This window comes from Passer domesticus, chromosome 10, assembly GCF_036417665.1.
Source record: "Passer domesticus isolate bPasDom1 chromosome 10, bPasDom1.hap1, whole genome shotgun sequence".
Lineage (NCBI taxonomy): Eukaryota > Metazoa > Chordata > Aves > Passeriformes > Passeridae > Passer > Passer domesticus.
In genome coordinates, this window is record NC_087483.1 from 34,257,970 (window position 1) to 34,274,229 (window position 16,260).

Below are 16,260 nucleotides of genomic sequence, written 5' to 3' on the forward strand. Positions count from 1 at the left end.
TTCAACTGGCAGTCTGAAAAATCCATGGGCATTTTGAAATGCTCTGAACCCAAGAGAGGAGATTTGGCAGGTCACCCCAAGAAACCACTGTGCACAAAGCAGTTCCAGTATGTTTGCTGGAAAATCACGTCTTTGTGAAAGTTTGCTGAACATTTGCTCATTCCTAGTCCTCAGAGGCCATATTTGGTCTGTGGTAGCTTGGGCCAGGCACATGCAGGCATTTCCCCATGGTCAGGCTGAGCTGACTTGCATCTGGGCACCCTGGAGCAAGTCAGAGCAGAGCAAGCAACCCTCTGCAGAGGCATGGCACAGGAGACACACAATGTATATCAGCTCTGCCTGCACCACATCTAACATCTCCTCTTTTCCCTTTTTAAACACAGAAGATGGGAAAAGGGATACCATTATTTAGCACCCTAACAGAACAATTTATATAAATAGTTTACAAAACAAGTGGGTGCAATTTATCAGCAAGATGGATACAAAGAAAGAGCCGTGAAGTCCAATGGAGGAAAATATTCACCATAATGAATACACACACAATAGGTACACCACATATCCACCTCAAACTGATTAATGAACAAAAAAATTTACCCCTTGTAAAAGGGATAAATAAAAAGCTTTTCAGTAACTGTAATTTTTTTTTTTTTTCTGGCTGCAAAAAGCCTTAATAACAACATCTCTTTCTCTGCCACTCTCAAATACATTGATCTGAAGGATTGGAGCAGATCATAGGGCAAGAGTTTGAGGATTTTACTCCTCCTTTTGCCACTGATTGATTGTGTTAACAACCAAGGCAAGTCAGAATTCTTCTACATTTCATAGTTTCCCTTTTGTAAGTGGGATAATATTTCTAACTAGTTTTTGCAGAGCAGCTGGAGATCTTGGGGAGAAAGCAGATATTTAAATGCCCTACGTTATTATTTTAGGCCCTGATTCAGGAAAACATATATGTTTAAATACTGCTGCTTTAATGGGTTGCGAGCACCTATTTTAGGCTAAGCTCACATTGATGTGGTCTTTCTGAAAAAGCTGCCCTAAAACTTTTAATTATCTCTTTATAAGTATAGCCCGTTGAAGCTTATTTAAAAGATAATTTCTAAAATACAGGGGGAAAGTGGTGAATTAATGGCAGCTCAGCATATTGAGGCATTACCTTTCGTGCTTTACTCAGATGAAAGGCTCAAGCAGGAGTACCCATGCCTTTTTGATTAGATGCGTGCAGCAGGCTTTGGGTCCCCTTCAAAGATCCTTGGGCCGTATGGAGCCAGGAGCAGCCCCACAATGACATCGGGGGGGAAAAAAAAATCAACCCCTTTTCCTCAGAGCCTGACTTCTTCCCCCAGCCCCCCCTCTCGTATTTGTATATATTTCGAGAGGAGAGTCAGGCTTGGCTTGTTCACAAACTGCAGTTCCTGGGCGGACCCCACGCACAGCTGGGCTGTAGCGGCTGGATCCGCCTTCCCGGCAAGCCGGAGCCGGGAGCCTCGCACAGAGGGGCTCCGGGCTTGACAGCAGAAAGGCAGGAATCCTCCTGCACCGAGGGAGGATGAGCTGGTCACCAACGTGAAGCTGGGCTTCTGCTTGCCAGGGGGATCCAGAAATGGGCTACTGCAGGAGACCGGGTCTGCTTTCCTTGCTGCTGCTCTCCTTGTGTGAGTAGAAAAATGTTTCTGGTCAGGCAGTGTTTTAAGCAACATACTCAGAGAGGTCGTTTATTTTTCCTTCCTCCAGCAAAACAGCTAATCTTTGATTTGTCCCCTGACAGCAATTAGCCAGAGGATTGGAAATAGCAGAGAGTTTAGTTGAATACTCTGCTACGACTTCATGAGCTGGGTATTTCTCCTATGGCGAGGGGCAAGCGTGGTGGAAAGTGCTGTGTGCTCGCTTGGAGCAGCTCGCAGATGTCAGTGTTTACAGTGCAAAAATATATATAGGTCAGCATTACTTGTTGGAAGTTTTTATTTTATTGAGGGAGATTAAAAGCAACTGAAGTGCACCGCTGAACGATCTGGCTTCGACAGTGTCCAGATGTGGTGAGGTTTGCAGCTTAGAACTTTTATCAGCCCTGGTTTATGCACAGAATTAATCGAACTATTAAAGAAGGAAAGAAGTGGGGAGAGGGGGAGGAGAAGTGTCTTTGCAACAACATCTGGTTATTCGGCAAACCTTTCCAGCACTTACGTAAAGATCTCTTTGTAATAAGTGCCCTGCTTCAGTTTTGATAGCACTTCTTCAATTCTGTAGATAAAACCCTCCAGCAGCACTTGAAAAAGTGCCCATCCGTGGTTTTACTTTTTCTTGTTTATATCTTGATGATTGTTTCATAACAGGGAATGGATTTGTATATAAGTGAGTGTTATATACACATCTCCTAAGTATGTGTGTGTGTCTTTCTGTATATACAGAGTCTGTGTATGTGTATACAAGCATATATTCCTAAAAAGCATATATTTATATATTTGCATGGACGCTACTTTTAAAAGTGAACTCTTACAAACACAGACCTGTTGCCCTTGCTATAGAAATTTCAATACAACCAAAATCACTTTGTGCTCAAAGTGATGAAAGAGGAGGATTATAATTCCAGTATTTTTGCGTCCAAATGAAATCACTGGGGGCAGGGATCTGTATCTGCATTCACTTTACATGGGTCCCCCTACCTACAAGATCAGGGAATAAAAGAATGATTGGTCTGTAATTTGTGTGTAGGCAAACAAAACCATGGGTGCAACTGTTGAAGCGGAGAGAACCAGATGGGGAGATTTAGGACATAGTATCTGGTTGATTTTTCAAACTTACAGAGATCTATAGTATTCATTTTTGTAGATAATACCCTAACGTGTGGTTTGAAATGTAGCATGCTATACTGATAACGTCCTGCTAACTTAATCACATTTGGAGCAGGAATTACTACAAATTATTATTTAAAGCACAGTCTTGGATTGTTTTTGGTAAGAAAGAAGACCACTAACTATCCTTCAGAAATACCTAATTTTGGAGTTATTTAACTTATGGTTTCCTTTTTCTGAAAGGCAAGGTTAAAACCTTGAAAGAAGCCAAACCAAAACATATCACCATTACTAAGTTCATCTGAAAGGTTATATGAGTGATATGATGACAAAATTTGCCTCTGCACAGGGTAACAAAAATAAGCCAAGGCTTGTTCTCTGTGATTCAGCTCACCAATGATAGATGTTTTCTGGGACTACATCCACTTCCTTTGCATTAAGTGTTAAGATTGACCCTACAGTCATTCTGAGAAAGTAAAAGTACCCAAGGAGGCCACTTTGCATTGGCATTAAAAGAGAAGAGAAAACCTAGGTCCCCAAATTCCCCAAATTGACAGAATATGCACATTCAGCTGTTCTTCAAGCAACAAATCACACCACTCATCAAACCTCTCATTAAAGAATGACAGTGCTGCCTTGGTGGCAGCAGCAAAGTTGCTCCTCTTGGCACAGATATTTAAGATTTGCCATAGGGAACATGGCCCAGAAAACTGAAATTCAGTTACTGGATTTCCCTAATTCTCCATGGCCAGCCCTACCAAGGCTTCAAAATGTCCATCCTTAAACTTCTCCTCGGTGGCAGTGCCTGCTGGAGGGCAGCAATTTTACATGGCTTTCTCAGCAGAAGGTCAAGACAGGAGCTGTAGTTTCACCACTGCTGACACAAACCCTCACACTGGTGAGCAGAGAATCCTTCCAGGACAGAGAGCTGGTGCAGTCCTGGACTTCCCTGGACCAGGACAAAAAAATACGAGGATCATTCAGAATTGGAAAACTGTCATACAGGGAGGTGGAGCTGGAGGCTTTCAGGGTCTTTGGGTTGGCCAGGAGAGAGCTGGGAGGTGAGCTGGCCATCTACAGCCAGGTCCTGGGAAAACCTTTTCTGGCAGAGGGCTACCTCTTCTGTGGAACAGAGATAAAACAAGATGTGCACACTGGAAGCTAAAATGGGGCACACACAGTAAAGTTGTTCCAGCAGGTAGTTATTCAGGATTGGGATGTGGTGGATGTTTGTTGCTCAAACACTTCAGGATTGCAATGATTACCTGCTTGGAAGTCTATAACCTATACAGAAACTGCAGATTTGATATCAGGATTACTGTATTGTGCACATGGGAACACTCTGGCATTAAAAGTAGGAATTAGGATTTTTCCTTCCCCGTTTTCTATAAATATTGGGAAATTATCCCTTGTGCTCCATCTGTCAGGAACAGGGCTCACATCCAAACAGGCATGGGGCTGAGCTCAGTCTCATCTCACAGAGGGGACAGCAAAGCATCACAGCTCTCTAACCTGTGGAGAACATGAGCCTCAAGACCATGAGCTAAGTGTCACTGGTGTGACAGCAGCTCTCAGGAGCCTGGCAGAGCCTTTGTGCATCCAGCCTCCAAAAGAGGATATGAAACTCCAAATCTGCCAAGGCACGTAGCACTTACCAAGGGAGACAAGCTATACCCTTGGGCTCTGGTGAGGTTCCAGTGAAAGAGAAAGAAGATTTTTGAAATTAGGTGAGGTTGCAGGTCTGCTACCCCAAGTCCAGAGCTCCCAGTTCCTGGGGTTGGAGTCTGCTTCCCCAAAATTAGGTCTCCTGTTAAAAATGCTGGTCCACTGAAATATTCTGACTTTTTTTGCCAAGTCTCCTGGGCTCCCTTTGCCATGGTTGATGGCTCTACAGAGAGTGCTTTTGAGGGGTTATCTCCTGATAGATGGTGGCTTTGTGATGTCACATTCTCTTTCCTGCCTGCAAAAACTGTTCCCCCAGTGAGCCTCTTCAGCTAAATATATAGAGCGTATAGAATTCATAAATCAGGACAGGGAGCTCCAGGGCTGTCAGAAAAGCATCTCTGGCTTTTGATCTGCCCAAGAAATCTCTGACCTATCCCAGGCTCCTCAGGCAGCTTGTTCAAGAAGTTGGCCTCTTATTTCTGAGGTCACCAGAGCTAAAACCAGAGGTTGTAGTGCCACCAAAATGCCAGCCCAGGCAGGGGCTCTGTTGGGATTGCAGCCCAACACCAATGCATGCAAAATTCAGGAACACTAGGTTAAACAGTGGGAGGACAAGGGAAGGAAAAAGACAAAGGAAGCGTCACCCTCCATTTCACAGGCATTTGCAGAATTTGTCCAAGGACAAGCCAGAGCAGCAGAGCAAACCTCTCCTCCCAGGTCAAGCAGCATGTGAAGGTGGGCACTGCCCACCCCAGGACACAGGGCTGGTTATGACAGTCTGTGTCATATTGATTTAATACAGCTAAAATAAAGGAAGAAATTTCCACCCTCAAAAAGCTCCGAGGGGCTACCAGAGCCCCACACTGGCTCAGTGTAGGTAGCTCTGGGTGGAGCAGGCACAGGATCCCACTGCCTGAAGGAGAAACTTGTGCATCCTACCATGAGGCTAAATAAGAACAAAGCTGCAGCAAATTCTCCAGTTAGGAAATAAAAATGGAAGACACAAGAAAAACCCTGACGATGCAGAACTGGAGTGTTCTGCAATGTTGTAAGTGCCATGAGACTCAGCAAGGAAAGTGAAGGCTTATTTTCAATTCACCTTTACACACTTCCAAATCTGATGCTATGGTTTCAGTCTTTGGTGTGAATTAGATTAACTGAAGGTCAAGAAGAGTGGCAGTGTACAGCTATGTGAGATGAATGAAAACTGGTATTTCCTCTCCCCTGGCACCTCCAGCTTTGCTCAGACTTGAGACAGGCTAGTCATTGGTATAGCTGACCAACAGTAAAGCTTCACTCTGTATTTTAATAGGGGGCTTTGAGGAAAGAAATACTTTCTGAAATATTTGGTACAACTTGAAATTAAAACACACCATTTTCTAACCAAAAAACCCCAACAACCAACACAAAACTGATGTTTACCAGTATTTTACTGGTGTTATCACTGTTTAATGATGGCCCCAAAGGCATTTTTGTGTACTAGTAGTAAATAAGTTCAGCCAGCTGCAATCATGATACTTGTTACTCCCATTAGAGACATAGTTCTGCACAGATGTATCCCACGTATTCACTGAATATGCAGAAAGCAAACACTGGCATTAAAAACAGGTGACTGGGGCCTTTTATTCTGAGAAAGAATTCTGCTCTACTGCCTGTACTCCGCAGCTTTATATTGCTCTGTGATTTGCTCTGTCGAGTTTATTTCCTCAGGACATTGTTTTCCTCTCCCCTTAGTGATAACTCTTTGCAATAACATTTGCTTTCAGCCAGGCTCCACAGTGTTGCAACTTGCCATAAACTAATGAACTCTCCCATAGACTGTCATGTTTTCAAGGAAGCGCAACATCTGATACTTTTATTAAAAGAAACAGTCCCACCAAGGAGACACAATCAGCAGCTCCCACACACTCTGCTCTTTTCACATCCCGAGTTCAGCGCTGTGTGCCAAGTGAAAGCCTCGCGCTGGAAGGGGCCTCTGTGCAGAAGGGAGATAACACCACTGATGGCTGCCTGCCCTATCAAGCCTACATTATGTCCGTGCTGGACCCCAACTGTGGGATAACATTTCCTTAGGGATCTTCAGGGGGAAGTGAAGGAGTGGCTGAAAGCTGTCTTGGCCCCGCTTGCATGCACATCCCTGAATTCAGAGTCAACTCTTGTGATCCTGCCTCTGGAAATGATCTGTAGTGTCCACCAGAGTCATATTTCTTCTTCTTCAGCTGGTTCATCTTTTAGGGTTGAAACTCTGCTGCCAGCTTCTGGAAACTGTCAAAATTTTAGGAGAAGTGGGAAAGCCTTCTTATCGTGCAATCCCCTCTGCAACCCATGCTTCTACCAATTATGAGACTCCAAGACTTAAACTTTCATGGAGTTGTTGCACTCCAGTGTTTTCCTTCCCATTGATAAGCCAGGAACAATGACAGCTGATTTATACTGCAGCAAATTCATTGTGGCATGTAGGTCATTGATGTGTCCAGCTGTGACTGCAGCCTGCCAGGCTGTGCTGGATGTAGGACTATGGACTGTGTGGACTCCAGCAGCCCAAGGACATGCCTAAACCCAAGTGCTACCCTGGATTCAATTTTTTTTTTTTAAGGACCTTATCACTTTTTAGCTGAGTGATTTGAAGCAATCAGCCCAGGCATGCTGTAGCTGGGGGGCTGGTGTGCAGTTCCAGCTATAGTGGGGGGCTGAGGTGGGGTTCCAGCAGTGGCACTTTGCAGGGTCCTGTGCTCCAGTTCCACCTGCGCCTCTCTCAAAGTGGCCACAACTCTCAAAGTAGTTGAAGCACATCATATTGGGCACATTCCAGCTGCCAGAAGACCTCTCACCTTCCCACACTGTGGATGGAGATGTTCCCTTTAGCTCCATGTCAGTTACTCTCCACTGGACCCAAAACTCCAGTCTTTCTGGACAAGTAGATGTCCAAAGAAAGCTTCCCCAGCACTTTCCACCTTGGCTCCAGACTCAGTGCTGGTGAGCCGTGAAGGTTTCTGGAGGAAATTCCAGACTGCCTTCACTCAGCCTGCAAAGAGCTGTTGTCCTGCCTGTGCAGCACTTGATGGCAAGTCCTCTAGGCATGCCTTGGAGCTGCAGAGTGCAGACCTCCAGGACCATCACACTGCCCCTAATGCACACCCTGCATGCAAAGCAGCACAGCTGTGCTTGTGCCAGCCAAGGCAGCCAGCAAGCAGGGCTGGCTTATTGCCCTGCTTTGGGATCCAGGCAGGGCAGAGCCCTGAAGCAATCACCTGAGCTGACACCCACTGATGTCTGATATTGCCCCACTATCCAAATCTCTCCTAATCTCTTCAGTTCCTACAACATCCCTGTGAAGATGTTCCCTCTGGGAACAACACACATCTTTGCATCTGGAAGGTTCAGAGACATCTGCTGGAGTTCCTGGCCACTAAGAGGGGCCTTTTCTTTGGCTCAACAATGGAAAACCCTGGGATTTTGATACTGATCCATTCTCCTTTCAGCCATCCCAAACCAGAATGCTTAGCTGTATCCTGCATTGCCATAGTTCACCGTGCATCCCATCAAAAGATGTTGTTGCTAATGTGGATTCATAGCATGACCAGCAGGTGTGAAAATCCAGAGAAAAATTTCTTCACTTTTCGTGCAAAATCAGGAGGATTTATCCCCCTGAGTTTTCTGGAGGATAACTCAGGCCCCATCCTGGAAACGGTTCTTGTGACTGCTGTGACTACAGGAGCTTCTGGTGCATTTACAATGAACACTGGTACAGATATTTCCTTTAAAAGATCCTTTGCTGCTTCCAGGTGGATTGTTAAATAAACTGCTATCCGTGCAGAATGAACGCCTGTGTCCCCCTCGAGTGTTTGACTGAGCAGGTTGCCAGTCAATGCAGCTGGAACACGATGAGGAACATCTGTTTGATGTTGCTTGATAAACTTCCTGCCTTGGAGACTCTAAACACCAGCATCCAGCATGGAAGAAACTGAATCAGCTGCTGTCTTGCTGTGTAAAGCATTTTTTCCATGCTAGGTCTATCCCAAAATTAGCCCCACCAGTCCATGATAGCAAAGAAGACCCTTCTTCTTGCAGTGGGAAGTGACACACAGACCCATAAGCTCAAGCAGTTGAATGAATCATCCTTCTTCAAATAGACCCAGGGTACAAGCATCCACAGAAATAAGACCAATGGATCCCCCGGGATCTCAGTTCCTGCCATGCCTTTAATATGTCAAAAGGCACTCAGTGGAAGAAAATGCAGACATTCCCACCAGAGGCAGAAACTATTAGCTTGGGGGTGAGGTCTCAGCAAACATTTACTGTGGTTTTGTATCTGTGCCCTGTGCTCACCTGCTTGTAGAACAGCATCATCACATATGAGCCTTCCTTTCACCCTGGCCAGGGCTGTCAGCTCTGCAACAGGCTGTGGCTTGGGCAGAAGCACTGCTCAGCATATTCAGATTGTGGCATGTCTCAGGAGGTCTCCAGAGGCAGGATATTGAGTTGAAAAGGCAAGGCACTAGTGCAAAGAGATTGTAGAGCAGGAGATGAGGAACAGAGAATATTCCCTGCTTTGTTATTTTTTCCATGCTGGAAGAGCAGCTTTGCCCCCTGAACCTCATCTCCCCCAGCTGCTGAGTCTCTCTGGAGCTGTGCTGCAGCTCTGCCCAGGGGCTGGAACTTATGGGAATCTTCTCCTTCTCCTGCAAGGGCGATCTCTTGAGAGGCATTGCAAAGACAAACAAGCTCCTGTTACTTCTATGTGCAAAGAAAAAGTACTTTGGGCTCTGTCAACAGGACTCTTGGTTCCATTTCTGAAAAAGATTCCTTTCCAATCCCAGTCCCCTTGCCCTCCTACCATAGCTCTCTTCTGCTTTAAAAAATGGAAAATATTCAGTTTGACTTCAACCCTACTAGGCAGTGTGTTTTGGTAAGTTATAACACAATTCCTTAAAAGATAATTTTTAACAAGTGAAGAATGGCACAAAAGAGAAGAAGACACCATCTATTATGTGCTAAACATGGGACACTCCAGGAGAAGGCGGAAAGTTTTCAGCATCTGTAACCCAAGCTAGCCTCAAGTTCCCTCTGACAGAACAAATTACTTAATTACTGTTCGAGCTGGCCTAAACAAGGGCAAAATTTGACTCTACATAATAGTTTCAGCAGACATAAAGAGCTGGCAGTGTTGGAACAAGTTGATGAGAGCACACGGATGGAGAGTTCACAGAACATCTCTGCCCCAGCAGCTTGTGACACAGTCCCTTGCAAGCCCTTTCTCTCCTTGGGAATCAAAGTAATACAAATGCAAAAAATGCAAACTGGTCAATCACAAGAAGTCCAACCAGAGATGAAGAGCAGCAGCTCCAGTCCAATGTCTCTCTGTGGGCTCATCAAAGATCTTCCAGCAGATGGGATACCAAACGTGTGCCAGGAATTTCAAACACTCCTCAGGAAGTTCATCTAAATCATCACTAACCCATTTGCACTTAAAACAGAGAGAACCCTGGTGCCCAAATGTGACCCAGATAATGTTTCTGACGTGTTTACTTATTTGGATGGTATCCTTCAATTTCAATTCCATCTACTCACGGAAATCCAGGATTCATGCAGAGCCTGAAAAATACACAGATAATTGAATTCCAGAGCATAATATGATGATAACAGTAAGAAAACACTGACTGCTGCACAGTAGTTTTACTTGAAAGGCAGTAGTTTAGGCAGAGCAATGTCTGCTACCAACTTGCAGCTCACGTGTTTTTGCTACTTGGTTGATTGCTGCTGCTTTTTCTGTGTAAAAGGGGGAACTCATGACTGCTGCATCTGAGAATGAGCTGCAGAAGCTGCAGTTAATTGGGATATGGAATAGACTGTTGATCCCTCTGCAGAAACAAGAGCAATAAAAATGATGGCAACAGCAGAATGGATTTGGTTGACTCGAATTCAGTCGTGCAGCTCTCAGTCCTAAAAGTGCTCTAAAATCCTCAGCAATTTTTGCAGCAACTTGCAACAGGATGAGCTCAAACCCGTGCGTGACCAGGCAGTGACTCCTGCTCCCCAGCAGTGTGGGAGGTGGGAGAATGGACTTATTTTTAAGACAAGAATTTAGTCAAAACCGAATCACTGCAAAGTGCTCTTCAAAGGGCTGAAATCTCGGAGCCCTCTGAAAACATGGCATGCAAATCCCCAATCCTTAGAAGGCACTTTCCACTGGGGATGTGCCAGCTCAGCCCTCGGCAAACCCCACTGGCAGCGTGATGTGCTGATAATGCATTGCCTCACCCTGCAAGGCCCAGATAAGCAGAGGTGCTGGCAGAGCTGCTAAAATTACTTATGAACTGCTGAAACTCAGCATTTCCCCCCCTCCTCAGACCCTGAATAAGTTGCTTTGCTTTCCATCTGAGAAGGAGGAGTGGCACATTCCCCTCGCTTGCTGTCAGGGCTGGTGGGAGTTGCTGTGGCTGTGGGGCCATGCTGTGGTGCTGGTGATGGTCACCACACTGTATCCATGGTTTTCTCTTGGGCTGTGGGGCTTTTTTCCCTCCCAGGCACTTCAGGCTGTGCTGCTGGCTTGGCTTGCTCTCTCTAGGGTTTTCCAATACAACAAGGTGGAAAGGACAGCAGAATATAGGAACAAGAAGGAAATGGGGACATAGGGCAATGAAAGGGACTTGTTGAATAAGGTTGCACCTTCAGACAGAGGATGGCTGCAAAACTTGGTTTGTGTCATAGCTGCCCTCATCTGACTTTCATAGCCCAGTGGCTGACAGATGCATAAAGGGATGAGTACAGGTATTACCAGGCAAACCTACACCTGCTTTTGTCTGCCAGGGAAGTTTTGCTGCCCTGGTTGTGGCTCTGGAGGTAGTGACCATAATTACACAATGACCCACAATATCCACCAGGTAGGGAGTAAAAAAACCCCACTCTCAAGCTGCTGTCCTGGGCAATGTGAGGGATTCCTGTGCTAACCTGTTCTAATCCTCAACCCTCCTTCGAGCTGTCTTTTCAAGGAAGGATGCAGAGCATCCCTGCTCATCTCACAAAGGAATAAACTAGCCTCCAGCAGAGGGGACAACCCCTAACTTCTGAGTTTTCTCCTTGTTTCAGGACAGCATTCCTCATCCAGCAAGTCAGCACAAGGATAGGTGCAGTGGTGACACCCACATGGAGCTGTGAGCTTGCCCACCAGCACTGCCCTGTCCCATCCTGCCCCTTCACCACCCTCATCTGTCCCTGGATCACAGCTGGAGTCACCTTTATGCTCAAATTCCAGCCCAGCAACTGGTAAATGGTGTTACATGGTCCATGAGCCCAGCCAGGTCTAATACAGCATTTCAGCTTAATTGGACTTAGCTTCTTGCCAAGGTGAAGCAGGTGCTTTGCTGCCTCAGGGACTGACTGAAAAATAAATAAGTAACATCCAGCCAGGTAAGCCCCAACCACCAACTTTACTGATATTTCAGTGAAGTGGATCCAGAAATACACACATCATTTTCAGACATTGCTGAACATTTCAAAGACACTGAGAAAAACAAATTAAATAGTGCAAAGCCACTACTGTTTTATCCCTTCTACATTCCCCCATCCTCAGCTCAACATCTCTGAATGTAAATTGGTTAATGGCATTAAGATGCTGTCCATGACACCAGAAAGCAAGTGCTCCTGAAAGACCTTGAGTTCAGAGTCTAATTGGGGTGTAGTTTTTGCCTCACCTGATATTTGCAGTGCTTCCAAAGCTCAGCAAAGGCAGAACATCTTCCTTGTCTTGTTGGGCTGGGTCCTGCTGGGCTTCAGGACCTCAGGGTTGGCTTGCCTGGTTTTTCAAACTTTAGTGCCAAACTTTCTTTGGGCAGTAACTTTCACATTTTGAGTTCCTCAGCTGAAAGACAAAAACAGGCAAGTGTCACACATTTCAAGGCACAGGAGAAATCAACAAACTTACTTTAAAATATTTAAGTAAAATAAACTTCATCTTAATAATTTTTCCTCATAACACACTGTCATATTCTATGTGCAATTTTTCCATAACTCTTTTCTAATGGGTTGCATGAGAGCTTGGATGCAAATTAACCACGAGGAGATGGGAAAGATCCTCCAGGAATTGCTCTGCATGTGGAAATGAATTTCAGTTTAGCCACTTCAGAGCAATTTTTTTGTTTACTTTCCACTGACATGAAATCAGCCACGATTGCATCGCATGCGGGATTGGTTAGCCAGTTACATAATGCTCAATAAATCCAAGAGAAATAATATAAAACACATCACCCAGTCTGGGAAGAGGAACAGTAACTCAGTGTCACCAGCTCGCCAGGGCCAGGCATCAGTGAAGCATCTGATCCAACGCTGGGGGATGCAGGGTTGTGCTGCTGCATGATAAATGTGATTAGGAAAAACGCTTGTGGCACGTGTGGAGGCCTTGAAGACAGGCAGATCGTGTGTGATGGTGGGGGTCTGTCAGGAGAGCTCGGAGCCTCGTGGGGAGGGCAGCTCAGCCCAGCTCCAGCTGGCTCTGCTGCTGTGTGAGGTGTTACCTCACCCCAGTGACGCTCCTCCGAGTGCTGCGTAAAATCACAGCGGCCCTGTAAACAGAAAGAGCAAGATTAGGGGATTAATTATTTACCACAGATTGTTTCTGCAGTGGCCTGTGGAGGAGAGAGAACGTTTCACTGGTGGTCCCTGGGGAGTGGGAAGGAAGGGAGGTGACCCAGGACGGGGCTGCCAGGCTAAACACAAAACAGTAGTGCTGATTTAAATTTAATTAAAAGAAAAAAAAAGTGGGGCTGTAGGAAGACTGAAGGTACCTCTGGCCCTGCAGTGCCAGCACTCTGGCTCTCCCAGGAAAGCTGTCCAGCCCACGAGTGCATTGCTCCAGGCACACACCACTGCTCTGCCTGGAGCAGCTCTTGGCCTCCTTTCCCACATTTCCCCGCCTGCTCTGCTCCCCCGCTTTGCTTCTAGTCCCAGAGGAGACCTGCTGATGCCTTCACCCACGCCGTGGCTAACTTCCAGCAGAGGGAAAGCTGGGGATGAAGGGGTTAATTACTACAGGCGCAGCACAAGCCAAGTCTGTAAGTGACTCCCTATTGCTATTTCGAAAAGAGGCTGCCTGGAAAGGGAAAGGAAAAAAAAAAAGAGAGGTTTACTTTACAACCATCATTATTTCATCTGCAGAGTTTATACAATGGAAAATAAAAGCCAGGGTACGTGAAGTCAAACCATTTCTGTTTCATTAATGGTATGGAAATCGTTTTGTTTTTATAGGGGAAAAACAAATGTGAACTTGATATGTGTGTGTGTGTGTGTGTGTGAGCATGCAACTCCCTTCATTGCAAAGGGCAGAGCAGTGAAATCCAGAAATAAAAAATGACTCAGAGGCCGTAGGACCTATGAGTCAGTTGAGCTGTTGTTGTTTTTAAACACAAGCGAGAGCACAATATGGCAAATAATTGCCCCTGCAGCCCCCCCGCTGGCCCAGGCACAGGCTGCCCCTGCCAGCCCCAGCGCTGGGCACCAGCATCCCCACCCCAGGGACACAGAGGCTGGAGCAGGGCTTGTCCCAGCAGGAGAGGCTTTGGGACAGAAAGTGGAATCTGTGAAAGAAGCTCGAGATCCGGTCAGAGTGGGTGGAGGAGACAAGTGGCTCCGAGGGCAGGTGGGGGAGTGCAGGGCCAGGCACTCTCCCCTGTCCCCACCCAGACGTGAACTGACCAAAATCACGGAGAAACTGCTCTGGCCGAATTCTCCCTGCCGAGTGCCAGCATCTCCTCACTGGCCCCTGGCACTCCAGCTGGCCTGGGTGCTGCTGGCTTTGTTGGGCACAACCCTGGGCTTCCTCAGTACAAAACACCCCCACGGCCCAAAGGCAGAGACATTGTGCTGATGCACAGAAAACTTGTGAAAGGCACCCGAGAAATACCGGAGATTACCAAAGCAGAAAGACGGACAGCAGTCTGCAGAGCTGGTCCCTCCCCTGGGTGAAGTTAGATCATGATGTAATTTAAGCATCTGAAAGAGACTGGAGAAGCCTGCTGTTATGATCCATACCCAATTTACTTTGTTATGGGACTAAGCAGTATTTGCTAAACACTGAATTTAAAGGGATATTTTCACAAAGGGAAAGTAAGTGGTAGAATAAGTCAGTTACCAGCCCGTTTGAAGAAGGTCCAAGCAAACCAGAAATGCATACTGCAGTGCCTCCTGGCACTGGAAGAACTGGTGTCTAACACGATCAAAATCAGTCCCTTTTTATGCACCAGGAAACATTTCTGGCTCATTCCTTGCTCCATACTTACTCTGCCAAATGCAGTATTTATTATGCAGGACCATGTGGGACCACATACCTGAGGGTGGAGCCCCGGTTGGTCCCCTGATCTGAACACAGCACTGATGGATTTCCTGGGAGAGCCAGTGCCTTGTGCCTTGCAGAGGCAAAAACTGGGATATTAAGATTTTCCTGCTCCATTTGGTCTGTTCTACCTCTCCTACAAAGATAAAGATACAGTGTAAAACACAGGGATGGAGAAGAGCAGCCTGACACCAAAAACCTCTTTGGTTCAGCAGCTGAAAGCAGCAGCAGCAGCAGCAGGCCCCACCACTGGAGAACAGAAATCTGCTGGAGGAAACCAAGCTGCATCCAAAATAGAAGTACAACACTTTGAGGTCTGGTTCTGGGGAGATTCTGCAGCACAGCAGGATGCTGCAACAAGATCAGGCAAGACTGCAAGAAATCTGGGCTCATTGTTACACAGGTCATACTGAACAGCTTCCATGGGAACTTCTGGCCTGGCACAGAATCTCCTGGAAACAGGAATTACCCCGATGCCCATCTGTGGCACTGGTTGTTGCATGGTGGAGGAGGCAGCTCAGGAGTAACCTGGTGATGGGGAGCACCTGGTGCTCTCACATGGTTCAGCGAGAGAGCAGAGCCCATCAGCTCTGCTGCTGGATTAATCTTAAAAACAAGTACTGCATATAAAAGGGAAGGAATTTGTTTGTTCTCATAATAATTTTATGAGAGGCTCTGTTATTGCATGCTTGTGTCATTGAGCATGGATAAAAGCCCAAAGCACAGCCTAATCCTCACCTTGGCAGCAGGCGCAGGACTCACTGTGGAGCCCAGGCTCATCCAGGTGGGAAAGCAGGTCCCAGGGCAGGCTGTGTTTCCATCAGGGCACCTATCTGGGGGCTTTCAGGAAGAACAGGGCTGCAGGTTGAGTTAGAGCTGCTCCGCAGTCCTGTGTGTGAGTGCACTGCTCATTAGAGAAAGCAAAGAGCATCTCAGCTAATCTCCCTCGCCTTAGTCTGTCCCAGTGCGAAGCCTGGGGATTACAGGTTGACTGGCTTGCATGGAAAAGATTATGCAGGGGCCCCCAGAGCCACTACAGTAACAGCAAGCTGGGCAGCCCTCTGTGACTGCTGAAATGGTGTCAGCCCCATCCTGGGGTGCTTGGAGACATGCAGAAAAGAGGGGATAGGCTTCACTGTAGAACATTTACAACCTAAAAATTAATACATTTTCTTTGTCCTTGAGAAGCAATGTTAGGGCAATTATCACTGCAAGACAGAACATGATCTGAAGGTCCTATAATGGATGCCCTGTGTAACAAAAGCCTTGGTCTCTTTCCCCCTTGGGAAGGCAAGAGCTGGGAACAGGGATAAGTGCCCTAACATCTCACTCCAAACACATTCCCTTAAGCCCATCTTGGTGCTTAGCTGTCCCACAGCACCATGCCAGGGAGAATACTTGGGAACTGAAAGTGTTCATTCTGCCCCTCAGTGAAAATGCATTTCCTGCCCTTGCTTGGGCTATGAGGAGCTTTCT

General features: G+C 46.4%; 1 protein-coding gene across 1 annotated transcript in view; it reads left to right on the plus strand.

Annotated features, from left to right (window-relative positions):
- The first annotated feature begins 1,426 nt into the window (after positions 1–1,426).
- Positions 1,427–16,260, plus strand: part of LOC135309149 (TGF-beta receptor type-2-like) — a 30,294-nt gene continuing 15,460 nt past the window's right edge. The window contains exon 1 of the mRNA XM_064435098.1: positions 1,427–1,655. Within this exon, the coding sequence (XP_064291168.1) occupies positions 1,604–1,655 (52 nt within the window). The 5' untranslated portion in view covers positions 1,427–1,603. The remainder of the gene's footprint in view (positions 1,656–16,260) is intronic.